Source organism: Drosophila suzukii, chromosome 2L, assembly GCF_043229965.1.
Source record: "Drosophila suzukii chromosome 2L, CBGP_Dsuzu_IsoJpt1.0, whole genome shotgun sequence".
Classification (NCBI taxonomy): Eukaryota; Metazoa; Arthropoda; class Insecta; order Diptera; family Drosophilidae; genus Drosophila; species Drosophila suzukii.
Genome location: NC_092080.1, coordinates 23,456,285 through 23,482,104, shown reverse-complemented (window position 1 = coordinate 23,482,104; position 25,820 = coordinate 23,456,285). Strand labels below are relative to the sequence as shown.

The window sequence follows — 25,820 nt, the reverse complement described above, 5'->3', positions numbered from 1 at the left end:
GACCCCATAAAGTATATATATTCTTGATCAGGATCACTAGCCGAGTCGATCTAGCCATGTCCGTCTGTCCGTCTGTCTGTCCGGATGAACGCTGAGATCTCGGAAACTATGAGAGCTAGGCTATTGAGATTTGGCGTGCAGATTCCTGAGCTTCTTACGCAGCGCAAGTTTGTTTCAGTAGACTGCCACGCCCACTCTAACGCCCACAAACCGCCCAAAACTGTGGCTCCTACAGTTTTGATGCTAGAATAAAAATTTTATCATAAGTGTATTCTTCACATCAATACCTATCGAGTGACCCGAAAAAAAAATTGCCACGCCCACTCTAGCGCCCACAAACCGCCCAAACCTGTGACGGCCACAGTTTTCATGCTAGATAAAAAATTTTAACTGAAATGTATTGGTCTCGTCAATACCTATCGATTGATCCAAAAAAAATTTTGCCACGCCCACTCTAACGCCCATAACGCTAGAATCTGTCTACCGCCGGTAGGTGGCGTATTTAAATCTCGATTTGCATATCTCCATTTCCCTTTGGTCCCTTTAGCTGAGTAACGGGTATCTGATAGTCGAGGTACTCGACTATAGCATTCTTCCTTGTTTTGCAATAAAGTATGCAATGCTTTTGCTACCACCCGACGCTTATTGCGGTAAAGAACATAACAAAATAAAAAGGTTGCTTTACTTTGCTTCTCCGGTTTCCCTAGCTTAACTCCTACTTTCACCACACTATCTCCTGAACAAATCATCTTATTAAAGGTCTTAGTACCGAAAATTGAAGAAAATCACAGTACCTTTCGTTCGGTGCATTACTTGTTTCGAACTGACTATCATAGCAAATTTTAAATATCCGGCTACATATAGTAGTCACCTCGCGCACAACCCGGGTCGATGGTCACTACGTGGACTCTTCTTCGGATCCATGCGTTTTTAAGTAGAAAAGACGACAAAAGGAAAAAGAGCTCAAGTTTCATTGGGATTTTGGTAGGGCTTATTCATTCCCTATGTTTGTTATTTTATTTAAGTATACATTTTACAAAAGTTTTAATATATTGATTTAACTACAATGACCATTTTTTCTTACTGATCTTATCAGTTGAAGGCAAAAAATTCTTGAGTGAGTTTGGGTACCATTCTCATTTTTCATTTTTGTTCATTTAAGTACATAAATATGTGGCATAAGAGTTCTTATCATTTCTGAACTTATCATTTTTTCCGCTTGCTTACATCGGGTTGTTGTTGCATAAAAACTAAGTACAATAGACAATAGAAAAATACACTTGACTATGTAAATACATATACATTTTAAAAACGAACATAGAGTAACCGACGAAGGCGCAACTGGCATGAATAATTTCGCTTAGGCTAATGAACATTCAGTTGGTATTTGCTAATTTCTTCCGATTATTGTTTGCTATGGTTTGTTTGTTTGCTTTGTTTCGTAGTTGCTTGTCGTAGCCATGAGGTAGAGCATTTTCCGACTGCCAGTTGTCAGTGCCAAATGGCTTAAAGCTACCGTTCAATGATTTTGTTTGCGTACATCTACTTTCCTAGGCTTTTATGTTGGGGCACTCTTTCGTTTGAGTTTCGTGGAGTTTCAAGTTGACATTCGTGGATCTTAAACTAGGTTGGCGTCCTTGGCCATGCTATAGAAGGCTGACTTGTTATTGTCTAGCAGCTCCTTGGGCGATGCGAACTCCGTGATCTGTCCCTTGTCCAGCACGATCACCTTGTCCGAATCCATAATAGTGTTCAACCGATGAGCAATTGTTAGGACAGTGCACTCCTTGAACTCCGTGCGGATTGTTTTCTAATAATGATGAAATAATTGATCAATTTCATATAAAATATAACAAAATTTACAGTCGGTACCCACCTGGATCAAATCATCTGTTTCCAGATCGACAGCCGCTGTGGCTTCGTCCAGCACCAGGACCTTGGTCTTGCGCAGCAGAGCACGCGCCAAGCAAACCAACTGACGCTGACCCACCGACAGATTCTCGCCACCCTCGGCAATCTCATGGTTTAGACCAGCTGCCAAACTCTTAACAAAGGTCTTCAGATGGGACAGCTCCAAGGCCTTCCAGATTTCATCGTCTGTTTTAATTTCGAAGGGATCCAGGTTGATGCGCAGAGATCCAGAGAACAGCACTGGATCCTGAGGGATGATTGTCAGACGGGAGCGCAACATGTGCAAGCCCATAGTGGCAATGTCCACTCCATCAATTGAGATGCGACCACCGGCAGCTTCAATGATTCTGAATCGTAATCGTAGGTTATTGATGGTTATGATGGCTGAATATAAATATTTCTTACCTGAACAACGCTAGTGTAAGACTGGATTTACCGGCTCCCGTGCGACCAACAATGCCGACCTTCTCGCCGCCCTTGATGTCGAAGCTAACTCCACGCAGAACCAGATCCAGCCCCTCGCGGTAGCGTACCTGGAAGTTCTGGAACTCAACGCGCCCCTCCTGCGGCCAGTTCTTGGGCTTGCTCTTGTCCTGCTCCAGCTCCCAGGCAGCCTCCTGCTTGGTCTCACCGTACTCCTTAATGCGCTCCACGGAGACGATGTTTGTTTCAATGTCGGACGACATGCGCACCAGCCAGTTAAGGGTTTGAGTCACCTGCAGGGCGTAGCTCACCGACAGACCGACCAGGCCGGGATTGGTTTGACCTCCCAGAACGGCGAAGAGCGAAGCGAACAGAATGATCAGATTGCCCACCATCTCCAGACGAATTGCCAGCCAGCGGTTGGCGATCACGGAGGGATACTTGCAGACCTGGTTCTTGTCCACCTTGGCATCCGATTCATCAATAAAGCTGAGGTAATAAAGACGAATAAGATCAAATGAACATCAAAGGTAATAAAAAAGATTTGTTAAATTACAACTTACCGATTTCCCACGTTGTAGGCACGAATGGTAGAAGCTCCAGTGACAGTTTCGCTGAAGTGCGAGTAGATCGGGGAACGGGAAACGGATTCCAAACGCATCAGCTGCCGGGATGTGGCCACGTAGAAGCGCTGGGCGAAGTAGTACAGGAAGGCGATGGGCACGATCACGGCCAAGAAAATCGGCGTGGACAAACTAATAACCACAATGGTAGCCAGAACCTAGCCAATAGCAAAATAGCAATGTAAATAAATGCTGTTCAGGGTAATAAAGTCGACCAAAGTGCGAGGAGATGCAAAGGGTTAATAGGAAAAATATGATAAAAAGAAAGTCATGAATTTGCCTTATTTTTTGGATCGAACGCTTTAACTTGATGGAGTGTAAAGGATGGGGGAGGGGCAGTCATTGGGCGCCGCCAATTAGGAGATTAATATGGACTAGTTAGTTTTTGATATGCACACGGTAAATGTCACTGGGGTTACTTCCGATGTGTTTTGTAGCAATTTGAAGACGGTAACTGGTGTCTAGAGCTGTGAAATTACCTCGTAAGCACACCAAATGCAATCATTAATGACCTGCGGCATTTTCTGGTCAACCGATTCAACGTCTTTCGAGAATCGGGACAGAATGCGACCCACAGGCGTTGTATCGAACATGGTCATTGGTGATTTCATCACGTTTTCGAGGAGCATCGAGTGCAGGACTCTCGCGGCATGCAAACTGCCGAGCGCCGGAGCCAGGTCCGAAAAGAATGACGTTACACCTGCGATTAGGCAATTCAGTATGGATGGAGAATTAAATTTCACATCGATTGGCAAAACAATAGGCCAACCAGCTGAATTCTATGCTCGAAAGGTCTGTTCGAGTAGGATTTTCGAATAGACGTTGCCCAGCCAAGTCCCCAAAATGGTAAGGGGTTGGCTTACTCTCCAAACAAAATATTTACTGAATTTGTATTATATATTATTAATTTGATTTGAAATTGAGCTATCCAGTTTTTTTTTCAATTTTTTTAGCAATTTTTTTTTTTTAATTTTTTATTCATTTTTAGATATGAACATATTTTAGCATTGAGCGCAAAAAACTTTTTGGAAATGTCTTACAAATTTAGTAAATTCATTAGTTTTTCAAGTTTTTAGGCGGTCTATATGCGATTCCCAAGAAAAGGAAGACAACCACAGGAAAAATATTCTTAAGTTAAAGGAATAGAAGTGAACGAGAATACAACATGCGCCCGCCCCGTCGATCCAACTATTAATTTACACACTACGCTGGAATGCCGGAGAAAGCCTCAAATTGCTACGAGCTGAGAGTTTGTGCAATGATAATCGTACCATTTGTTAGTCAGGGTTAGTTGTGAAGTTTTCTTATATTGGTGGTTAGTCACTGCGAACGTACCCGAAACACTTGCGAGTTAAATACGCGTATTAGTTCTGGCAATACGACATCTAACTTGTATATATCGTTCGCCAGGCGATCGAGAATGCGGGCCCGGGGCTTTATGTCGAAAAAGGATTGCGGGACATGCATGAGATGGCCAAATAGCTGTACAAATATTTTTCGGGTTCCAATCAGTGCACCCAGATAAACTATTACCACACTGCCTATATAGCTGAAGACTAGAGATTTCGAAAGGAATTTAACTTTACGGTTTAAGCACTTTTACAAATGTAGAATTCTATTTTCGACTGACTGACAGGGCTTAGCACAAGGGTTAAGAGACAAACTAATCTTAGCATTAGGTTAAGGTTTTTTTTTGGGACAATACAAAAGAAAACAGAGCCCTGATAAAAGGACTAACTGACCATAAAAAGAAAAAAAGAAAACAAGAATTATATAACAGATCTATTGATCTGTAGAAAACCACTACAAATAATCCGAATAGGTTTTTTTTAATAAAATAAAAAGAGATCGCGGAATTAAAATGATCAAATATATGAAACACTCTCTCGATGAAGAGATTACCTGAAACGCCGTGCTCATGACCATTCTTATATTAATTGGCATTACCAAGTCCAAACAGTTGATATCGTTTGAACAGCGATCCAATATCCGACCCTTGGGCGTGATATCGAAAAACTCTGAGGGACAATGCATGATGTTGTTAAAGAGTCGATGGAATACTCTGGATGAGGCATGTAAGGTGGCTGTGAAAAGTGATATGGCGGCGCCGTAATTGCATAGGCCTAAGTTGATTCGATGGGCAATAGAAAAAGAGAGGAGGAAAGATCCAATGAGATAAAGATATATTAGAGATATGAATGAAAACTTGGGCAAAATCTTTGTATAACGAAAGTTTTGCAAGTACAAACCGTAACTCTTTAAAGGCTACAAATTAAAAGTTATCAATCAATAATAACAATAAAGGGGAGAGAAAAAATATTGAAAAATGGGGGAAATCAAATATGCAAATACCATAAAGATAAAGGTCATAAAGGAATCCATGGTAGCGGGCAACTCTTCGTCGATAACATCCATATCGCCGCTAAAACTGTTCAAGAGTCGCCCGATCGGAGTGATATCGAAGAAGCGGCAGACGGAGCCCCGGATTATGATGGCCAGCAGATCATTGTGGATGGTCTTTGCCGCCTGAAAGCCGCCAAGGTAGACGATAACCACCGCAAAGTAGGCTAGCACACCTGGTACAATCGGAAAGGTGGAAGAGCGGAACAGGTGTGCCCACGGGCACTTGGTAAGTGTCTGGGGGAATTCGATTCGATTGGATGGCTGACTAAATGAGGCGATGTCCTACATTATCTTTTATTGTAAGTCGTTCAACCGAAGCGTAATGGCAGCACCCACTTATAAAGAAGACTTAAGACTAAGGGCTCTGAGACCAGTACATCTTCAGAGTGTTTTCCACCACAACACCTGCTTAAGGTTCGGCTTAAAATAAAAAAGGTTCAGTTCCCCTTTCGGGCTTTCGCACACACAAATCGGACACGCAGTAAATGTGGTTTGTAATAAAAAGGTGGGTTGTAAATATAACAGGCAGGCTACTGATGAATCTTATTTCAAGTTAAGGCGTAGTTTGATCCAAAATCAAAGGCAATTCATTTTTAAGCTAATTGTAAATGAAAGTTTTCATGCATAGTTGGTAAAAGGTAAATTTTTCGATGTGTGGGGAAAGGATTCAAAGGGTTTAAATGAGATGTTAGGTTAAAGGTCTTGAAAGATTTGAATAAGAATGAAAGATAGAATTAATAAATTATAAAAATGATGCAGATAAGAGTGTATTTTCGGTGGTTAGTTGAATGCAGCTTTTGTTAGGTTTCAGGCTAGGGATCTAAGCTTCTCCCAATTCCATCTGCCAGTGGGGGATGTTGGAAGGTTAAGAGTCAATCTTTACCCCGAAACACGTGTTCAACAACTGTACGACTATCGATGGCAGCACACCATCCACCGTGTCGATATCCTTGGAGTAGCGACTCAGAATGCGACCTATTGGCGTGGTGTCGAACAGTTCCATTGGCCATTTGAGACCTGTGCGCAGCAGATTGTTGAATACATTCATTGAGCAATGAAGTCCTCCGAGCGCTAAGGCCAGGCCCGACAAATATTTGGAGAGCACTGCATGTAACGTAAATCGGTTTAGGAGCTTAGCATTACAGTTGGGGCTTTAGGGAAACTATCTTTCTAAAAAAAACTTAAGATTGAACCGATCATGCTTCTACGTTGGTGTAAGCCCCAGGAGGTTAGTAATCCAATTTACATATATATACACAACATCGAACGTTGGAGTTAGTGCCAAAAAGAAAACTTTTGTTTTGTACTTTTGCATATGTACGTGCTGCTGGGGAAGACTGTTTATTGGGGTAGTGCCAATTGGAGAAAGTTAGTGGTATAATCGGTACAGTAATTAAGAAATATTACTTTAAATTCTAGAAATGAACTGCAATAAACCGACGTAATCCCTAAAATATGACAGGAGTTCAGATGTAACCTTTAGCCTTTACCAAAACATTTGGGTTGAGATTCAGATTATTTCAGGATATGAATGGAAAGCATAGGGGTAAGGTAAGGAGCGTTTCATACTAATAGGTCAGCGTATATAAGGACATTTATCGAGTAAACTAAATTAAGAATAGAACGTAGTTTATATCTTTAAAATATGGTTCCAAAGAAGGCTTTGAAGTAAACCTAATTGAAATCTTGTTTTCTAGTCACTGCCCTAATAGCTTTGAAACACCCTTCCTAAATAGATGGACATTTACCGCAAACGCTTGACTTATGACCATGCGCCAAAGCATCGGAAGGACATTGTCGATGGTATCGACGTCCTTCGAGAATCGGTTAACTATGCGCCCAAGGGGCGTGGTGTCGAATAATTCCATGGGCCAGCGGAATACGTATGCCAGGAGCCTCTTATGCAGCGCCTCAGAGCAGTAAATGCATCCAAGGGCCAGCGTAAGTGAGCAAAAGAAGTACGCGGAGACTGGAAAGTTAAATTATTTCTTTTATTTTTTGTTTAACGAAAATGTTAATTGAATTACGATGCGGAAGCTTGGACAAAACATTCTATGAAGCTTTGACAACCTACAGAGAAAAACTGAACTATATAACTATCGATAACTACTCAGCCGAGGTTGGAATTGAGGACTTTGGTTTTGAAAAGTACTTTGTTCGGATAATTACCGCAAACAACTGCAGAATGACGACCCGCAAGTTAAGTGCCAGTGTGTTGTCAATTGTGTCTATGTGCTTGGAAAAACGATTGACAATGCGACCCAGGGGTGTGATGTCAAACATTTCCATTGGTCGTTATGCATATATCGGGCACTATAAACGCAGCCCAGCGAAAGGATCAGGGTGGATAGATATCCTCCAACAACTTAGAAGAGAGCGAAGACACGGGGATATTAATTAGTGACCACATACCGCCACAAAACCGTGCCTACCAACGATAGATCTTAAGCCGAGCTTTCATTTGAACTTTGAATTTCAATTGAGATTAGGAAATATTTAGAATCAAGATCAGTTAAAAATAATTTTATATGTGTATAAATATATAGAACAAAAATTGTTCTTTAAATCATAAAATTTGTACGTTAGTTTTTTTTTACAGTAGTCAAATAAAGAGCACGGCAGAATATAGTTATGGTTAATATTATTATTGTTAGTGAGGTGTAATTTATGAATCAGGTGGTTCGACCATGATATAAGAATGATCCGATTCCCCTGTTTAAATATTTAAAGCCGTGCTTGGATTAATATAGTTGGTGGCATTCATTAACGCTCCGACTCCAATCAATTACCATAAATGCCTGGCCCATGACGACACGAATGTTGAAAGGCAGCACATTATCGATTGTATCGATATCTTTTGAAAAGCGATTGACAATCCGTCCCAGCGGTGTCGTGTCGAAGAGCTCCATCGGCCAGCGGAGATTGTAGTACAGTAGGGTCTGATGTAATACCTCCGAGCACTTAAGACAACCCAATGAGATGGCGAGGGATGAGAAAAAGTTCGTCGCGACTAAAAATTGCGAATTATTTGTTTTCGATTTTTTCGATTATTGGTCGATAATTTGATTTTCGGATTAGGGAGGGTCGGAAAGTATTCACAACGAATAAAGTAGAGAAAATTAATATGCAAGACATTTACTCACACAAACATACACACACAAAAGGAGAACCGTTAGTAAAGTGGGGTAAGTGCAGAGTTCTGTCTTACGAAAACATCGATCATTATCGATCGATAAACAGTTTATATTTTCGATATCCAGAACATTTTTGTGTAGCATAAAGTACGTGTGTGGTAGCGTTTATTAATATAGAAGCCCATTTGTGCTCAGTTTGCTAAGCGTGCAGCAATATTTAAACTAATTGGTTTAAGGTGTTAGTGCTTTCATCTTTGTGTGCTTTGTTTGCATTTTTGTGGTAAGCCAAAGGTGAGGTTAGTCATTTAGTTATAGAAAATCGGATCTGTAGTCAATAATATCCTACTGGTAGCTAGCAGCATGTGTTTTCTCTTGGCGTCAAAGTTAGAAGCAATCAAAAAAGCAATACATAAATGAAACCCCCAAACCAAACATAAAATAATCTAAAGAACAGGTATAGCAGCGATGGTTTCAAACGAATAGAACATTTTATTATGCAAGTATAAATTAAAACGTTTAAAAAAATGTATTGAATTTTAAATGAAGATATTTCTAGCTATATAAAGAGAGTAATAATATTATATATTTTCGTGGCTTCTAATGTGAATTGAAGATGGTTGTTAAGCCATTCAAAATGTTTTATTTATTTTGAAACCATCATTGTTTTTAAATAACAAAAGAGATATATACAAAAGCAAAAACATAAAACGTTTTAACAGTAAGCAAAAAACATACAGCAATATAAAAAAATTAAAACAAACTTTAAATAAGAACACAAAATGGACATAACGAACATGAAACAAGGATAACTTCAAACGAAGAATTTAAAAAATAAATCGAATCACAATGGACTTACCTTGACCGAATCCGAAGGCACCGTAAACACCCAGATACATGTCCCTGAGGCTAGTGTCGTTCCCGACGTTTTGGTCGTTTGCCCACTTAGTGAGCCACAAATTCGAGCCGATTTGGAATGCTTGGAAAACAAAGTTGAGTACTAATGTGGCCACCGACAGGAAGATTCCAACGCTCTTGATGTAATGTTTGTATACTGCGAACTCTACGCCACCAGTCTGTGACTTTTCAGTTTCAATCAGCTTGCCCTCAACCTCCTGCTTCTTTTTCAGGGATGCGGCGGAGGCAACGGAATCATGGGAGTTCTGACGCTTGGTGCGCCGGCGAAGACTTCCTCCACCGCCCATCAAACTATCGGCCGAGGTAACGGAGCTAAAAAAAAAAGGGAAATATGTTAATATAACATCTCGTAAACGGATAATCCACTAAGTACAATTTATTTATTTATTTATTTATTTATTTCATTTCGCCAACGGAATTCCTTTAGAATTGTCTTTAATACTTATTTACTTACATGGAATCTGACAGGCTTTCCGTACGCGCCAACTTAATGGCCTTCTCGACACTGCCTAGCAACTCAGGGACATCTGCGGTGCTGGAGATCTGCCGCTTGATCTGGTTAAGCTCCTCCTCCTCTTCATTGCCGTCCTGCAGATGCTGGATAATGAAGTCGGCGAAGGCACCCTTGTTCTTGACCAACTGATCGAATGTGCCACTCTCGCTAATCTCGCCCATTTTCATCACGTAGATGCTGTCCACCTGGGGCAGGAAAGTGACGCCGTGGGTGACCAGCACGCGTGACTTACGCGCCAGTATACCCTTGGGTCCGATCACCTCCTCGAAGATGTGCTTGCCCACATGGGCGTCTACAGCGCTCAGAGGATCGTCCAGCAGATAGAGATCGGCATCACTGTACACGGCACGGGCCAACGAGATTCGCTGCTTCTGGCCACCTGATAAATTAATGCCTTTCTCACCGATTTCCGTCAAATCTCCGGCCGACAGAATGTCGATATCGGCTCGCAGGGCACAGGCGTCGATCACCTTGTTGTAGCGCTTCCGGTCGTAGGACTGCCCAAAGAGGATGTTGTCCCGCACCGTCGCATTCTGAATCCACGCCTGCTGCGGCACATAGGCCAACTTGCCCACAGTGTTGACAACGCCCGCGAGTTTCTCCATTTCGCCGAGGAAAGCCTGCACCACAGACGACTTGCCGGAGCCAACGGTGCCAACCAGGGCTACCAGGCTGTTCTTGTGCACCTCGATGTTGATATTGCGCAGCGTAATCTCATCGCCCCAGGAGAACTCGCCATTCTCAATGCTCATGGGGTGGGCTGTAAGTACATTAAATATGTTAACCCAAATATCTTAAGAAAATAATTAAGTATCCTTACGTTTGGATGGATCGTGGAGAACACTGTTGGGATCCAGTTCCTCACTGTTCAGGAATTTATTTATACGATTCACAGAAACTTGCGTCTAATCGTTCGCACATGGAAAATGGGAAATCGGTTAAAATCGTTTGCACAAATTGCAATATTTTGGTACACAGAAAATGTTAGTAGAAGGTTGGGGAAAGGAAAAATATAGGGGAGAGATGGGGAAAACGTAGATCCAAAACTAAATGAACAAGAAATATCTTCGGTCTTCCGAAGACTGTTTATACCCCTGCAGAACAAAAAAATGTAGAGCCAATGGTTTGAAGGTAACAAGAGTATAAAATTGGGTATATTACATAGGGTTATTAGTTTTAAATGAATAAAATCAATAATTAGTTTTATTTATGAAGACTTTATGAAATATAGCATAATAACATAGAAGACCTAATGATGCAATGTTATCTTTGATTAATCCTATTTAAATACAAGATAACAATTTTCATAATTGTATCAATCAAAAATCCATAAAATTTCATCGGTATAGACAGACAAATTAACATGACTTCGTTATACCTACAATTAAATCTCCCATACTTATCAAAAATCCATATATTTTCATCGGTATAGACAGACAAATTAACATGACTTCGTTATACCTACAATTAAATCTCCCATACTTAATGCCCTCTGCAAGGGCATTTTTAAAACCCAAACAAATGGTTGCTATTGAAACGGATGGAGGAGGCATCCCACCACCTGGTATGTGAAATATCGGAGATGGTTTGTTTCGGACAACTTTAAAGTTTAAGCCCAGATAAAGAGATGCTTTAAAATTTAATTGGATACAAATGAGTCCGAGGAATCTTTGAAGGATAGGGTAACATGGGTTAGGGGATATTTTGGGTGTAAAATTGTTTTGGCTAAAAAAGAATTCAAATTGAGTAAATAAACATAAATCACAATCACAAAACGGCACAAAATCGCCGATCACAGTGGGGCCGGGGACCAGCGTGTGTTATATTGAAAACATAATCCAACAGCCCCACTGTGATCGTCTAAGGTGTAGTATTTGGAATTGCAATCGAGCGTAACTTACTTGCACCAGGTTGGTGATCAGCATGGGCAACATTGTTAACGGAAAACGGAGAATGTTGAATAATGATAATGAGACAAAGGTTTTGGTGGCATCAAGCACGTTATTTTCATCAATAAGAACGTAAGTGGCGAATGTGACTAATGAAACCTAAAAGATAATACACAATATCGTTTAAGGCGTTGCTAAAATGGCTGTTCTTGATCCTTGTTTTGAAGGTGATGGAGAAAGGAGAGGCGGAGATGCACCATAGCCGAAGAGGTTGTTATTCCATCGTCATCGTGGGCGCCGTACCTCGGCTATGTCAACACTCAGCATGGGCAGGATGGTCAGCGGGAGTTTCATGAGGTCGAAGAGGGCGATTGAGACTAACACCTTCTCGACGCTCAGCTGATTCGCCTCGCTGGTCAGCACGTAAGTGGCGAACGTTACCAAGGAAACCTTTGATTGTTCGGACACGAAGTACATATATTTGCCAGATTAGTCCAATGCTAAACGTCCAACTCATCTCGGCCAGCTGTAAAGAAATCTCGGAGGACTCAGAGCCCTGCGGGGCTGGCATATCTTACCAGGAAGGGGGCGCAAGACCACAGGAACGACGTTCCCGCGTTCAGATATGCGGTGGATCGCAGAGTCGCAATCTCCTTGTCACGGATGTCCAACACTTGCTTCTCGAAACTCGGCTCCCAGGCGTACAACTTGAGGACCTGTTGGGATTAAATGTATTGTGAGCAAGTGTTGATTAGCTAAGAAAAATTTTAACAAAGGATCAACTCCTGACCTGAGTCACCATGACAATGAAGTATTAGAATACCTAAGAGATTAGGCTTTTACCGAAATGGAAGATAATTAGGTGTCTACTAGTCATTAAATAAAATTACAATTCGAATAACTTCTAGAGTTGATCCTCCTCTAAAAATGTATCCCTAATCCTAGGATCACTCACCTTAATGCCACTCAGAACTTCATTCATTAGCTTAACACGCTCGTCCTTGTACTTCATCTGTCTGATCTGATAGGTTTTGATGCGGCTGGCAATCACTCCGTTCACGGGGATTAGGATTATCATCACAGCCAGACCGGCCAAAACAGACGGTCCCAGTTGCTGCCAGAGGAAATAAAGGGCCAGGCTGATCTGCAGAGGCGCCGACCAGATCATGTTCAGGTAGGTAGTCAGCTCCATGAAACGCTGTGCATCCACAGCCATTAAATTGACGATCTCGCCCACGGTGGACTCCTTTTTGGTGGAGTTAGAAATGAGCAGGGCCTTGCGGTAGATGGCGTTGATCAAAGCTGTCCTGATTCTCAGACCCACGATGAACATGCGGTGGAAATACTGGCCCAGAATAAAGGTCTGGGCAGCGGCCAAAACGAAAAGCAAGACAGCGTACAAGATACCCTTCCATTGGGGCTCCGCCACCGTTTCTTGGGCCTCAACGAAGCTGATGATCAAACTCAAAACTTGTGGCTGGGCAAACGTCAGGACGTCGGTAAATAACTTCATCAGCGAGCCGAACAGAAAAACGCCTCCGAAGGACTTGTAGATCGGCGGCATAATGCTGGCTACGCCCTTCTTGCCGCCGTTCTTCTCGCCGTGGGGATTCTCAAAGGTCACATTGCCATTGCTGAACTGCGCTTTCGGTTCCACGCGAGCCCTTCCTTTGTAGTTTTTGCGCACGTTCTTGTTCCAGTGGTGGGCAAAGATGGGCATGACTTCGGAGCAACTGTCCTGGGGTCTCAGGTCCCACAGATCCTTCTCCTCTAGCGGGTTGCGGTAGCCCTTGAGGGCCATGCGGTCGAACCACTGATAGGTGATCCTAGAGAGGAAACTGGCCGACAACTCTGGAATCTCGTTCTCGCCCCTCTGGTACTTGGACTGCTTGGGCATACCGTCCGCGAAGCAGTTCAGGATCAGCATGATGCAGGTGAAGGTAAAGAAGATGAAGAAGCTGACAAACTGGTACTCCTCCCAGGAGAAGTCCTGCTCCGTGGGCTGTTGCGAGTCCAGGACCTTCTGACGTTCCGCATCCAGCCGAACTTCCGTGCGGCAGCGGGGAATCGACAGCACGGTGAGCAGGAACCAAAAGAGGAACTGGCAGCCTGTGGTCTGGACGCCGTATTTCCGGTTCAGCGGGATGAATATGAAGATCAGCAGGAAGGTGGCGAATTTAATGATGGGACCCCATACATCCAGGTCGTAGAGGGGCAGCTCGGAATCGCCGCCCTTCTTGATCAGGGCCATAATCAGATCCAGGGCAGTGATGACCAGCAGGCCCAGATTAACCAGTGCCTTGCTCACATTCAGCTTGTTCCAGGGAATATTCCTGTCCAGACTGGCTTTCAGGTAGTAGAAGTCGAAGACAACGAACGCCCAGTAGAAGGCGCAGGGCGTCCAGACCAGCGCCGTCTGCTCAAAGCAGGGCGTGAAGTCCGGATCGGTGGTGTACCATGTTTCCGTTGAGTTCTGTTCGGCGGATAAACGGAAACCATATATGTAGTTCCTGACCCAAACCCAAGAACCTTTGCACTCACCCAGAACGTGGAACCGCAAAATCTGTCCATTGGCGAGCTTGTGTCCTCCGCCATGGTCACTCGTCTATGCGGCAACCTTCTCCACGTGCAACTGGGTTATATCCGCTATATCGGGCGATGTGGTAACTGTAAGGCGGCAGGGAATTAAACGGGTCTATATTTTCTGGCCAACAGCTGTTCCTTCCCAAGCCGCACAACTACAAAAACCGCTAGTGGCGACAGTGGGAGAGGTTTTCCCAGTACCGGTACTATTCTGGTATTTATTGGCACAGTGGGTGTCGGGTTAGAAAATGGAAACAAAATGTGCTTCCAGCATAATAACTTTTTGGAATTTATAAATAAATTTGGAGAACTTTGTTTTACACTTGTTAATTATCATTCAAGGTTATTAATTTAATATTTCTACGGAATTCGAAAGTGATTTGTATTATTACCATTTGTAAACGTATAAATGGATAGCAAGTCACTACTTGGCATGGACTCAATTTATTAAAACCACTTCCTGTAACGCGATATCCACCATACTAGTTTCTGGTATTTTACATGTACTGTGTGGCATTGCATAATTCTCTATTAAGGGTCACACTATCGCAGCCATTTTCATTTCAACCGAGTTGACAGCTCCGTTCTGATAAAATCGTAAATTGTGTATTTTTCTTTCGCAAAACGTATAATCCGCATTTCATTTGCTTAACTTCGTGACTGGCTGTTGAAATCGCAAAGCAAAATGTCGCGTCGCTCCAATTTCATTGAGGGCAACGACAATTTTCGCGAGCAGAACTTGAGATTCGTGCGGGTAAGAAACTTAAAGACTGCGATGTGAAGAACTTTAATTTTCACATGTTTTTTACGCAGAACGAGTTTGAGGACAACATCAACCAGTTCTTTGGAGGTGCTAATCCCGGTGGAAGTGGCCAGCAGCAGAAGCCTCCGCCGCGGGACTCGATAATTGTGCAGCCGACCGCAGGTGAGTGGCGACCAGAGCAGTAACCGGAATTTCACAGGGGACTCTAATCTTGGCCGGCGGAGCGGAGAGTCCCGGTGATTCTAGCCGGCTAGGCATGACACCGAGTTTATGGGCTCTAATCTCTGCGAGTGCGAAGCCATGTCGACCAGATAAACATCTCACGTCGCTATCGATTGCGCATAAGGCCGGTACAGTGAACCCGCGATAAGCAGGCAACCGGAAAAGCGAACGCGCCTTAAGTTCTTCACCCTCAAATGCCTTGACTGTTAATCAAAATGCAATATAGAGAGAGATTCGATAAATACCAGTTTTAGGAACACTATGGGTTTAGGAATTGGGTTTTAATTCATCAAAATCTTATTTTTGTTTGTAATACGAGTTTCTCAAAACTGATACACCACCGAAGTCCAGCGCAATCTAAGCGATTCAATTAATTTTAACTACATATTTCCCTGAATTAATATACAATTTATAAATATTAATGAGTTTAATGTTAATGTTTTTTTACGTAAACTAATGGATACTTTTTTAATTACTATAATATGAACCTTCTTAACGTCAAGTCAAAATTTTTGCTTTTTGGAATAGAACCATACTAATTATCTTGATTTTATCTTTCATTCTAAATTTTACACACAATATATTATTTTACAAATTATCCCAGTTAAATCAAAGAACGCGGCATTTGAGGATTAGGAGGGTTAAATAGTTTAGTTTGTAATCTAGCCCCTCGTAATTGTGTGCTATGCCGAGATAAGTGTTTACATGTCCAGGGCCACCTGGTGGAAGGCCTCATCGCGCCCACTTGAAATGATAGTTTATTGCTAACGACTGTCCATTGCCAATGACAAATAAGCAACGAAAACGAGTTTTCCCGCCCCAAAGAAGAACTAATATACACAAACAAAAAAAGAAAGACAAATTTCGAGCTAATCTTGACCGAAGCCGCGAATTTCGTTTCAGCCATTGGGCTAGTCACATCTTATGGGCGCTATAAACTTGTTTGCCCGTTTACGCATGTGTTTTAAGCATGCGGCTTTAGATAAAATTCTAACATAGCAGAAACGGGTATTTTAAGTTCGATATAATTAACGACGAAACCTGTTCCCGCAGCGATTATATAAGCACAACAATCGGCAGACGAAAACCCCCGACAAATATAGTACTCAATTGCACAAAATGTGTGTTGATTTTGACTTCGACGAAATTTCTCTTTAAGACAAAGCGCCAAGTCACGATGAGATGCTAAGCGAAATGGAAACGAGACCTCTCGCCTCTCCAACAAAATCAAGGGAAAAGCACTGCCTTAGATTTCTCTGGCTAAAACCATTTCTCTTACTTGACACCTTATTTGTTTGTTCTGGATCTTGCCAGCCGGCATAAATTGTTGATACGTTTTTCTTTGCACCGACAAACAACCGTGATTTATTTACAGAATATTAACGACACTTGACAGTTGCTGTCTTTATGAACACAGAGCGATAAGGCTGACTGGCTGCATTCAGCTGAGTGCAAACTCCAAAAAAGGAACTTCCCTGAAGCGAAATGCTCTTTACTAGCAATTCCTTATCGGGGCCCCCACGGCTGAACCTTATCGGCCCCACCATATACTGGATTCTTCTATTGTGTTTGTCGTTACTCTAGTTATGAATTGCAGTTTGTAATCCTTATATTGTTGCTTATCGCACACTTGTTTGCTCTAGCTGCTGCTGCTTCTTCGCCCCGGGAGCTTCGCTTCAGGGCTCTTTTTTCCGATCTGACTATCATCGTGATGGCAGAAGCTGTCGAAACTATAGAACAAGGCCTTTCTTTCAAGGCCTCTGACGTCAGATCGGTTACAGTGGAACTCACGAGGCAGTTATTATCTATCACCGTGTAATATCATTTGAATGAAAAACTTCAACCTTGCGCACTCCAATTATACATTTTTTATCAATTAAATAATCGCGCTACAAGCATGACAAAACACTAATGGTTATTATCAAACAATTTTGATTGTGAATCACCCATTTTTCAAGAATGTTTGCGCGGGATTCTCTGGAGCCTTTCGGAAATTTCACAATTTCAAGCAAAGATACTTTCGCACCCACCACGAAATACAGATACATTTCACTTAGGCACAAACGCACACTCACACACTTGTTCCGCTTTGGCGGACTCCAATAACAACAGCAGCGAGAGAAGCAACAATGGACGGTATCGATGCGACTGAAATGTCACTTATAATTACCTCTACGTATAAAAAAAGGCGCTGCGATTCGGACGGATCGGAGTGAATAGAATCAAAACGTATCGCAGCGGTTGGGATCGGATCGCTTTGGATGGAGGGCAGCGGCAAAGCACTAGAAATCGACGTACAACCGGCTCGTTGCGAGCTAAAAAGGCAACTGAATTCGAGCCAGGCGCGGCGAGCAATCTTATTTGTTTTGCATTCCCATGCTGAAAACAAAAATGAGATAATAGCCGCCTCGGAGAGGGAAATACCTCGTAAGACAAGAGAATATGTGTATACAATAGAAAAAGTTTGACTTCGCTCTTTCTTTTTTGGCCTCCCGGTCAATTAAAATCCCATGCAATCAACGCCCGACTCTCTCAACAGGGCCATAAGACCACGTTCGGTCAGAAAAAAAACCTATCAGATACCGAGAGATAACGCCACTCTCTTCCACAAATTTAAGTGGTATATGAACAATATGGACTTTCCGGCTCTGGTGAAATTATTAAGACCGCGTGTAAAGCTAGCAGAGATACGAAAAAACACCAAGAGCCGAGCACTCTTAAGCATTTTGTTGACGCAAGAGCAACAGAAGGCCCCAATTGATAACGATACTAGTAGAAGCCCCCCAATAGGGAGGATTTAATGGGTGTTTGGTTGCGAGTACTCCGTGTTTTTGGTATAAGCATGACCATTACTATTCCTGTAGTTTGTACGTGTGGCCGAGGGCTCCTTGGCATTTTATCAGTTTGATGTGTTTTGATTTCATATTTATATTTTATACGTACATATGTATGCCTATGCAGTGCTGGCCCAGCAATTAAAAATATGCTTGGAATATTCTAGAAACGCAAAGAATTCCTGTAAAAATTCTAAATTCAATAAAAAAAAGGTATAGGATTGCTAATCTAATCAACTTGAGTAATGTTTAAATTAAAACAATAGATAGTGCCGATTTTTTATAAAAACACCAAACATCAACCTTAGTCACCAGTTTGATAACGACTAAAACGCCAATTAAGTATTGAAGAATTTTAAATGCAGTTTATCATTTTACCCATTGGTTATTGCAATTAATTTAATGATCCTGTATGTGAGCAAGACATGAATTTAAATTTATTATGAATGCTTAGACTGTCAAGATATGAAAATTAAAGATGTTATTACTTGTTTATGGTTTATTTTATTAAATCTATACAGTATTAATTTAAAAACATTTTTTAGCGAGCTCTGCATATGTAAACAAAAATTTTTCATGAGTAGGTTATATTGGAAGTGGTCTGCCAAACGTGACAATACCTCTAACCCAAGACGTGTTTGCTTTTCTAAACTTCTAATTTCATGTGGTACCATGAAATTAGGAAACAACGAACTGGACAACCGACGGGGGTTTCTCCGCGAGCTGGGCGCCAGTCGAGTGTTGGCCAACGCCCTGGCCCAGCGCACCCTCAGTGTGCCCAACTTCAACCTCCGCCAGTTCCAGCGCCAGAGGTTCCGCCTCAGCGTGGAGCTGGGCGACAGTCGTCAGGACGTGGTGGACAAGGAGGTACTGCGGGCCATCGGGGAAGCGGTGGAGAACCAGGACGAGGTTGAGTCACGACCACGTACTCCTCCGCCGCCACGGAACATTAACTGGCACAACGTCAGCCGGGATGATTCGCCGGTGAGGGGTGACCGATCACGTCCGAGGAACCGTCAAAGAGATGGCAACTTTCAAAACCGAAGAGACAACAGTCGGGGATTCGTAGATCAGCGGTTACCAGTTCGGGAACCAATCAATAGGAATTCTGGACCTGTTAATGTTCCCATTAATCGAAATCAGGACATCAGTCGTAAAAATCCTGGAGGAAATCCTGAAGATATAAGAAAAAATCCATACAGAATCATTGATAATCGAAATGCAAGTCGACCAGAGTTTAATCGTAATAATATAATTGATGAGTTCAGTCAGGAACCAGCACGGCCGCCAAACAACAGGAATTTCGGACCTGTTAATGCTCCGATCAACCGAAATCGGGATGTTAATCGCAATAACCCAGTCCAAAATCCTGAGGAGTTAAATCGCAACATAATTCCTCAAGAATTTAATCGTAATAATAGAAATGATGAATTCAGCCGTAACAATCGTAATCCAAGCCAGCAGGACTTTGCTCGCAATAACCGTAATGTGAACAGCGTTGAATTCACTCGGAATAATCGTAATTTAAATCCTCAAGAACTTAATCGGAATAACCGAAATGAGAATATACAGACGAATCGACAGGATTTCAATCCTCCCAATAGAAATGCCAATCCGCGGGATTTAAACCAACCTAAGAGAAATGTGAATCCGCAGGAGATAAACCATCCTAAAAGAATCGTAAATCCACAGGAGTTTATTCGCTCTCATGGAAATGCCAATCCTCAGGAGTTTAATCGAAATAATCGCAATGTTAACGACGATGAATTCTATCGAAACAATCGCAATGTTAACAACGATAGGTTCAATCAACATACTCCGCAAGGACCTAATGGGAATAATCGTTATGCTACCCAGCAATTCAATCGCAACACGAATGTCGATCAAACTAATTTTAACACCCAAAATGAAAATATTCAAGTATTTAATCGCAATACCAATAGCAGTGGCCAGTTGCAAAACACTAGAGGTAATCCCTCAAACTTTAAAAATCCTCGCATAAACAACAATCGAGGATATGGTAATCAGAACTTCGTTACCAATCAACAAACCAACTTGGACCGAACTTCAATAATTAATCAACGTGGCAACATCGATGAGAACTTTCAGCTGCCTAGAGATCAATTCCATTCTCCTGATAACCGACCGCAGCAACAACAGGAGCTTTACGTTGACCAAGATATTCCTGATTTAGACGCAAACGTTGGCAGAAACCCTGGACCCCAAACCGGTCGGAATTATCAGCGTATTGTCAACGATAACCAAATAACGCTTTGTCGGACTGACTGGATTGAAGCTAATGAAAGAAATTTATATGAAAACAACTTACTCGAAGATCAAGAATTCATTGATGAAAGAAATGGTGCGACTATAAACGATGATCATTTTCGTCCAGGGCAGCCTGATCATTTTAGAAGACCAGATGTGCGCGAGCGAGAAGATCGTGGTTTCATTCAAAACTTGGGTAACCAACCCAGCCCACGAGAACATGGCTACGATGAAGGTAATTCATATGGACGTAATCGCAACGAGCGTAACTTTGACGGAAACAGGCGCCAGTTGGATCGAGAACTTGATCGTCGCAATCCAAACGACGACTTCAATCAGCGAAACAACTCTTCGCGTGCTGTTGACATCCGACACTTTCCACCTAGGGAAGACAACACATTCCAAGGCTCAAATAACCCTCATTTTCCACCAAACCAGTATCAGCCAGCTATCCACCGCGGATCCGATTCGGTGGATCGTTACCGCGACAACCCGCAAACTGGCGGTCCAAGTCTTAACAGACCCAAGCAAGGCAGACCGAATGTACCAAATGCAGATAGAATTGCACCAAGAATTGGCAGTGGACCACATCAAAACAGAACTACATCAAGTCTAGATCGTAATATGAAAAGAATTATTATTCCCGGTGGACCACAGCAACAAAGATCAATTTCAAGATCAAACATTAATCCTGGCGTGCCAAGCCAACCAAGATCTAATTCGACAGCAAGTCAAGATCGCAATGCAACCCGGAATGTGAATTCTGGTGGTCCCAATCAAGGCCGACCAAACCAAGCTCGAGATGGCAAACCTGGTATGCCGAGCCAAGATAAAAAAATCCGTGGACCAAATCAAAAGAAACTCAATCAACCCGCTAGCGTTGCTAGGAACACCAATCCTGGTGCAACGGGTCCGGGTCAGCAGTCAATTAAACCTAAACCTTCTGGTTTAGCTACTACGAACAATGCGGCCATGGTGAATCCACGCGCTGGTAAGGGCTAAGCATTTTTCTTCATTTTTAAAAACAATCTTGATACGAACCAATTTTGAGTTACATAAAAGCATATTGTATGCTTTCAAATAACTAAAATGGTTCCGACATTTTTTTTAAACCATGGAATGCAAACCGAATAAAATATAATTTTTTCCAATGTGATCCACAGCTTTTTTATATCACACCGTTTTGGATATGGCTAGAATTTAAATAGCCTCCTTTTCCATAACGAAACTTTTTTAAATCTTGCTGTAAACATTTTTAACATACCTTACCTGGATGAAGTTTTCTAGGACTAAAAACTTATTTAAAATGTTTAAAAGCAGTCGGGAGCAGCAGTGGTAAAACTGTACTGAGTGTTTCAAGGACTAGCACCGGCTCCTTATGTTATTTATTTTAACCTAATTGTCCTAGTTGAAACTGTCCTTTGGTTTGCATTCCTAAATCGTCGAAAATACCTCAAAAATAGATGTATATATATAGTCATATTGAATTTTGCAGGCCAAAAAAGAAAAGCCGAGACCGCGGAAGTAGGGGCTCCTAACCGGGCTAAAAAACCCGTACCGATATTTCCGAAGGTGGACACAAATCGTAGCTTCATCATAGGCGGAATGCGCCTTCCCTACATCAACAGCAATCGCAAGAAACTACCACAACCAGAAGAAGAGTCCTACGCGGTGACTTTCTTTGAGCAAACGCCCATCTACAACACAAACATGTATGCCACTGATAATGGCGAAAATAATAGAGAGAATGATGAGGATGAAGTTGAAGAAGACGTATCTGATACCGAATCCCTGGAGTCGAACCGATCCGGTCTTCAGTCAAAGATCAAAAAACGGGACGCTAAGAAGCTTCGCGCCCAGTTGCGCAGGGATTGGACAAAAGTTTATAGGACCAATAACTACAAGGACTGGCATGCCTGGTGGAGGGATTACAAGTGGTGCGGCAGCGCAATCAACAAGAAGCTGGAGAAGTTCGGCGACCGCAACTTGCGCCACCGCTTTAAGGTCCCTGGAAAAGTCATCACCAAAGAAGGGATTAATCAAACATTCAAAAGCGGCCACATGGGCTTGGAAAAAAATACTTTCAGCCACTACCGCAACATGCGTTCGATATACCTTTTAATGAACGAATCTTTTCTCGAGAGCTTGTCCGTTACGCAAATTGAGGACTTACAGGACTTGATCCGTGGCATTCCCAATCACTTATGGCTCTACAAGATCCGCGCTATGGTTTACCTTTGGGAGAGGTATCATGGCGCACTAAAGAGTGCAGCCCCAAAAAATATACTTAACGCTAAGGAAATTCAATTAATTGCGAAAACATGGCGGAATCCCGCCTTTCACTGGCTTGCCAAGCAGGCTTTCGATGAGCTAAAGGTGGGAGTGAAAGCTTCACGAACCTAAAAGCACCTGATAACAAGAAATACTTAATTTTCATATGTTAAAATAATTTTCTAAATGTATATGTTTTTAATATAACGTAATATTGATTACAAGTAAAAGGTTACAGAAGCAACAAGCTTAGGACAAAGTTTCGTTTTAAAGTTTGAAATATAATTTATATATACATCTTGTTGTCAGGTGGCTTTGTCTTCATATCTAACTACACGACTAACAAATTACTTATTTATATTTATAGGCAATCAGCGAAATCGCGTGGCCGGATTTCAATAAAATCTACCCTGGCCTGAAAGAATAAATTAGTGCAAACGAATTACCCAAATATCTTTAAACTTAATGTATATTAGATTGTATACGGAATAAAAGGCAAATAAACGATGGGTTTTGCTTCTGCAATGGAAATACGCTTGAATCACCATAAGATTGATTAGTTACATGAAGCTTTCTCCTGATAATAAACTCTAATATTCCTTTCCGTTTCCTCTTTCTGCCTCCCAGGAATCTGCGTGAAGAGCTTTAAGTTAAATAGCGATGAGAAGTTTTTCATCAACGTGTGCCAGGCACCGGAAGTTCCAGCTCCCCAAGATGTCACCGAGGAGGAACTGATTGCCATACTGGAGTCCCCTACGCCTGGTTCGTACCGGGTGCCAATGAGCATCTCAGAGCCAAGACACACAAAGGACCGCTCCGATAAAACCGTCGATGTCTGCGATATTGCCGTCAATCCAAAGTTCTTGGTAAAGATGCAGAAATCGCAACTGTTCAATAATTTTTTTCTGCAAATAGTGGCTGAGGCCCTGAGCGAAAAGTACAATGTGCAGATCAACATGGAAAAAACCATTATCCTGAACAATCGGAAGTTCATCGGCACATTGGTTTCTCACAGAGTGCGCAATGACGATGTCCAGAGGGCTCAGCCTGCTGCTGCAGGCCCGGCTGCCATTACTAGCCAGGATACGGCATCGACACCAGACAGGTCTGGCAAGTTAGTCCAGGAGATCAACGAGAAGGATGCAGCGGCCATTAAGAGTACCCGCCAAGTCGCAGGCGGAAGTCAGGACTTGCAGTACAAGCTTCGCGCTCGAGTTCGAGACGATTCTGTTGATGAAATCCACGCTGAGATTTACCTACCAAATTGCGTAAGTATTAACAGCATTCATTGGCAAAAAGAAAGGACAATCAAAGTAAACGCCTTGTTTAAACAGGTTTCTTCGCAAGAGGTAAGTCTAGATGTTGGCGAGGATCGTATCCTAGTGGAATCCCATAGACATGGCTATGTGTTTGACAAATTTGTCAATTACCGTCTGCAGCAAGATCGTGCACAAGCTTTATTCGATAAGACCAGCAAGGTAACCCACTGCGCAACAAACAAAAAAGCCACTCCTAACTCCCGATTTGTTTTTTTGTCATTTCAGATGCTACAGATCCGCATCCCGGTGTTTAGTAATTAAAAAAACAATTATGTTTGCCTTATGTAATGAATCATTACCTTTGTGATAATGTTAATAAATGCTGAAATTCAGAAGTTACTTATTTAGTTAAGTTTATGTATTGCATTGATGTTAAGGTTGTTGGTAGCAACACTGGCTTTGATTGCATGTTTTTTACAAGTATTGAAAATTGCGAAGAGTTGATGTTATCTAATTAAGATAAGATCAAATTGTTACAAATCGAAAATGTTAACTTAACAGGCCTCTGTTAAAATAACAGCTGTCAGACTCAGCTGATGCAAGCGAACATTACGTTTTTACGAGCCTAATTATACCTGTTACTCGTAGAGTAAAAGGGTCTACTAGATTCATCGGAAAGTATGTAACAGGCAGAAGGAAGCGTTTCCGACCGCATAAAGTATATATATTCTTGATCAGGATCACTAGCCGAGTCGATCTAGCCATGTCCGGATGAACGCTGAGATCTCGGAAACTATAAAAGCTAGGCTATTGAGATTTGGATCTTTTTTTTTGATCAATCGTTAGGTATTGACGAGACTAATACATTTTAAGTTTGGGCGGTTTGTGGGCGTGGAATATTCACGTAACAAAGTTGCGCTGCGCTCAAGGCTACGGAATCTAAATCTGAAATCCCAATTCTTTGATATTTTCTGAGATGTCCGCGCTCATATTTAATTTTGATTTTTTGAAGTTTGTGTTTCAATCGGTAGGTATTGATAAGAACAATACATTTCAGTTAAAATTTTTATTCCAGCATCAAAACTGTTGGAGCCACAGTTTTGGGCGTTAGAGTGGGCGTGGAACATTTCTGGAACAAACTTACGCTGCGCAGGAAACTCAGGAATCTGCATGCCCAATCTCAGTATTGTAGCTCTTATAGTTTCCGAGATCACAGCGTTTATACGGACAGACGGACATGGCTAGATCGACTCGGCTGATCAAGAATAAGTATACTTTATGGGGTCGGAAACGCTTCCTGCTGCCCGTTAAATGCTTTCCGACGATTCTAGTATACCCTTTTACTCTACGAGTAACGGGTATTATTTTATTTTTTCGTGTATATATATCGCACACTCTCCTGGTGCGCTTCGTCAATGATGCTGTTAATATTACATAATGTTTAATGACCACCTAAAATAACTCATTGAATTTATGAATATACAGTGAGCACAAGAATTATTCGTACACTTTGAAGTTTAAACTTCATTTATTTATAAGTCAACAAATATTAAAGGTATTCCAAATTATATTTTTCCATAATGAGGATTTAATGTGTAACACTTTCGTACACTTCAATAAATTTAATATTTAAATATTTTGTTATTTGTAATGTTCTTACAGTTTTTTTTAACGCCCACCCATGTTTTTCAATAAGTTATTCATGTTTTAGGTCAGCCCATTCAGGCTGCAGATCCATTTTCAGTGTTGCTTTTGATGAAATGTTATGCTTCCTTCTTTTCTTTATTACAAACATGCTCATTAGGATT

General features: G+C 41.9%; 2 protein-coding genes across 15 annotated transcripts; one reads left to right on the top strand and one right to left on the bottom strand.

Annotated features, from left to right (window-relative positions):
* Positions 1–968: 968 nt before the first annotated feature.
* MRP (Multidrug-Resistance like Protein 1) lies at positions 969–17,710 on the bottom strand. Of its 13 annotated transcripts, none has more exons than XM_070999506.1 (13): positions 17,551–17,709; positions 14,354–14,479; positions 12,768–14,285; positions 12,391–12,528; positions 12,116–12,262; positions 10,744–10,828; positions 9,864–10,683; positions 9,351–9,721; positions 8,150–8,370; positions 2,898–3,115; positions 2,317–2,823; positions 1,877–2,258; positions 969–1,810 (listed from the first exon to the last, which is right to left on the bottom strand). In XM_070999506.1, exons 2-13 carry the CDS (start codon positions 14,405–14,407, stop codon positions 1,619–1,621), a joined length of 4,653 nt encoding a protein of 1,550 aa, XP_070855607.1. In that variant the 5' UTR covers positions 14,408–14,479; positions 17,551–17,709; the 3' UTR covers positions 969–1,618. The 13 variants fall into 13 exon arrangements, 12 of the variants coding, with proteins under 12 accessions (XP_070855607.1, XP_070855605.1, XP_070855604.1 ...); XM_070999504.1 differs by lacking the exon at positions 8,150–8,370 and adding an exon at positions 7,109–7,329; XM_070999503.1 differs by lacking the exon at positions 8,150–8,370 and adding an exon at positions 6,244–6,464.
* Pih1D1 (PIH1 domain containing 1) lies at positions 14,933–24,411 on the top strand. Of its 2 annotated transcripts, none has more exons than XM_017080351.4 (5): positions 14,933–15,149; positions 15,209–15,320; positions 18,897–21,473; positions 21,978–22,858; positions 23,121–23,284. In XM_017080351.4, the coding sequence occupies exons 1-5, from the start codon at positions 15,081–15,083 to the stop codon at positions 23,178–23,180; spliced, it is 3,699 nt and encodes a 1,232-aa protein (XP_016935840.3). In that variant the 5' UTR covers positions 14,933–15,080; the 3' UTR covers positions 23,181–23,284. The 2 variants fall into 2 exon arrangements, with proteins under 2 accessions (XP_016935840.3, XP_016935841.1); XM_017080352.4 differs by lacking the exons at positions 18,897–21,473; positions 21,978–22,858; positions 23,121–23,284 and adding exons at positions 23,381–24,021; positions 24,088–24,231; positions 24,298–24,411 and having other exon boundaries at positions 14,948–15,149.
* Positions 24,412–25,820: the final 1,409 nt, after the last annotated feature.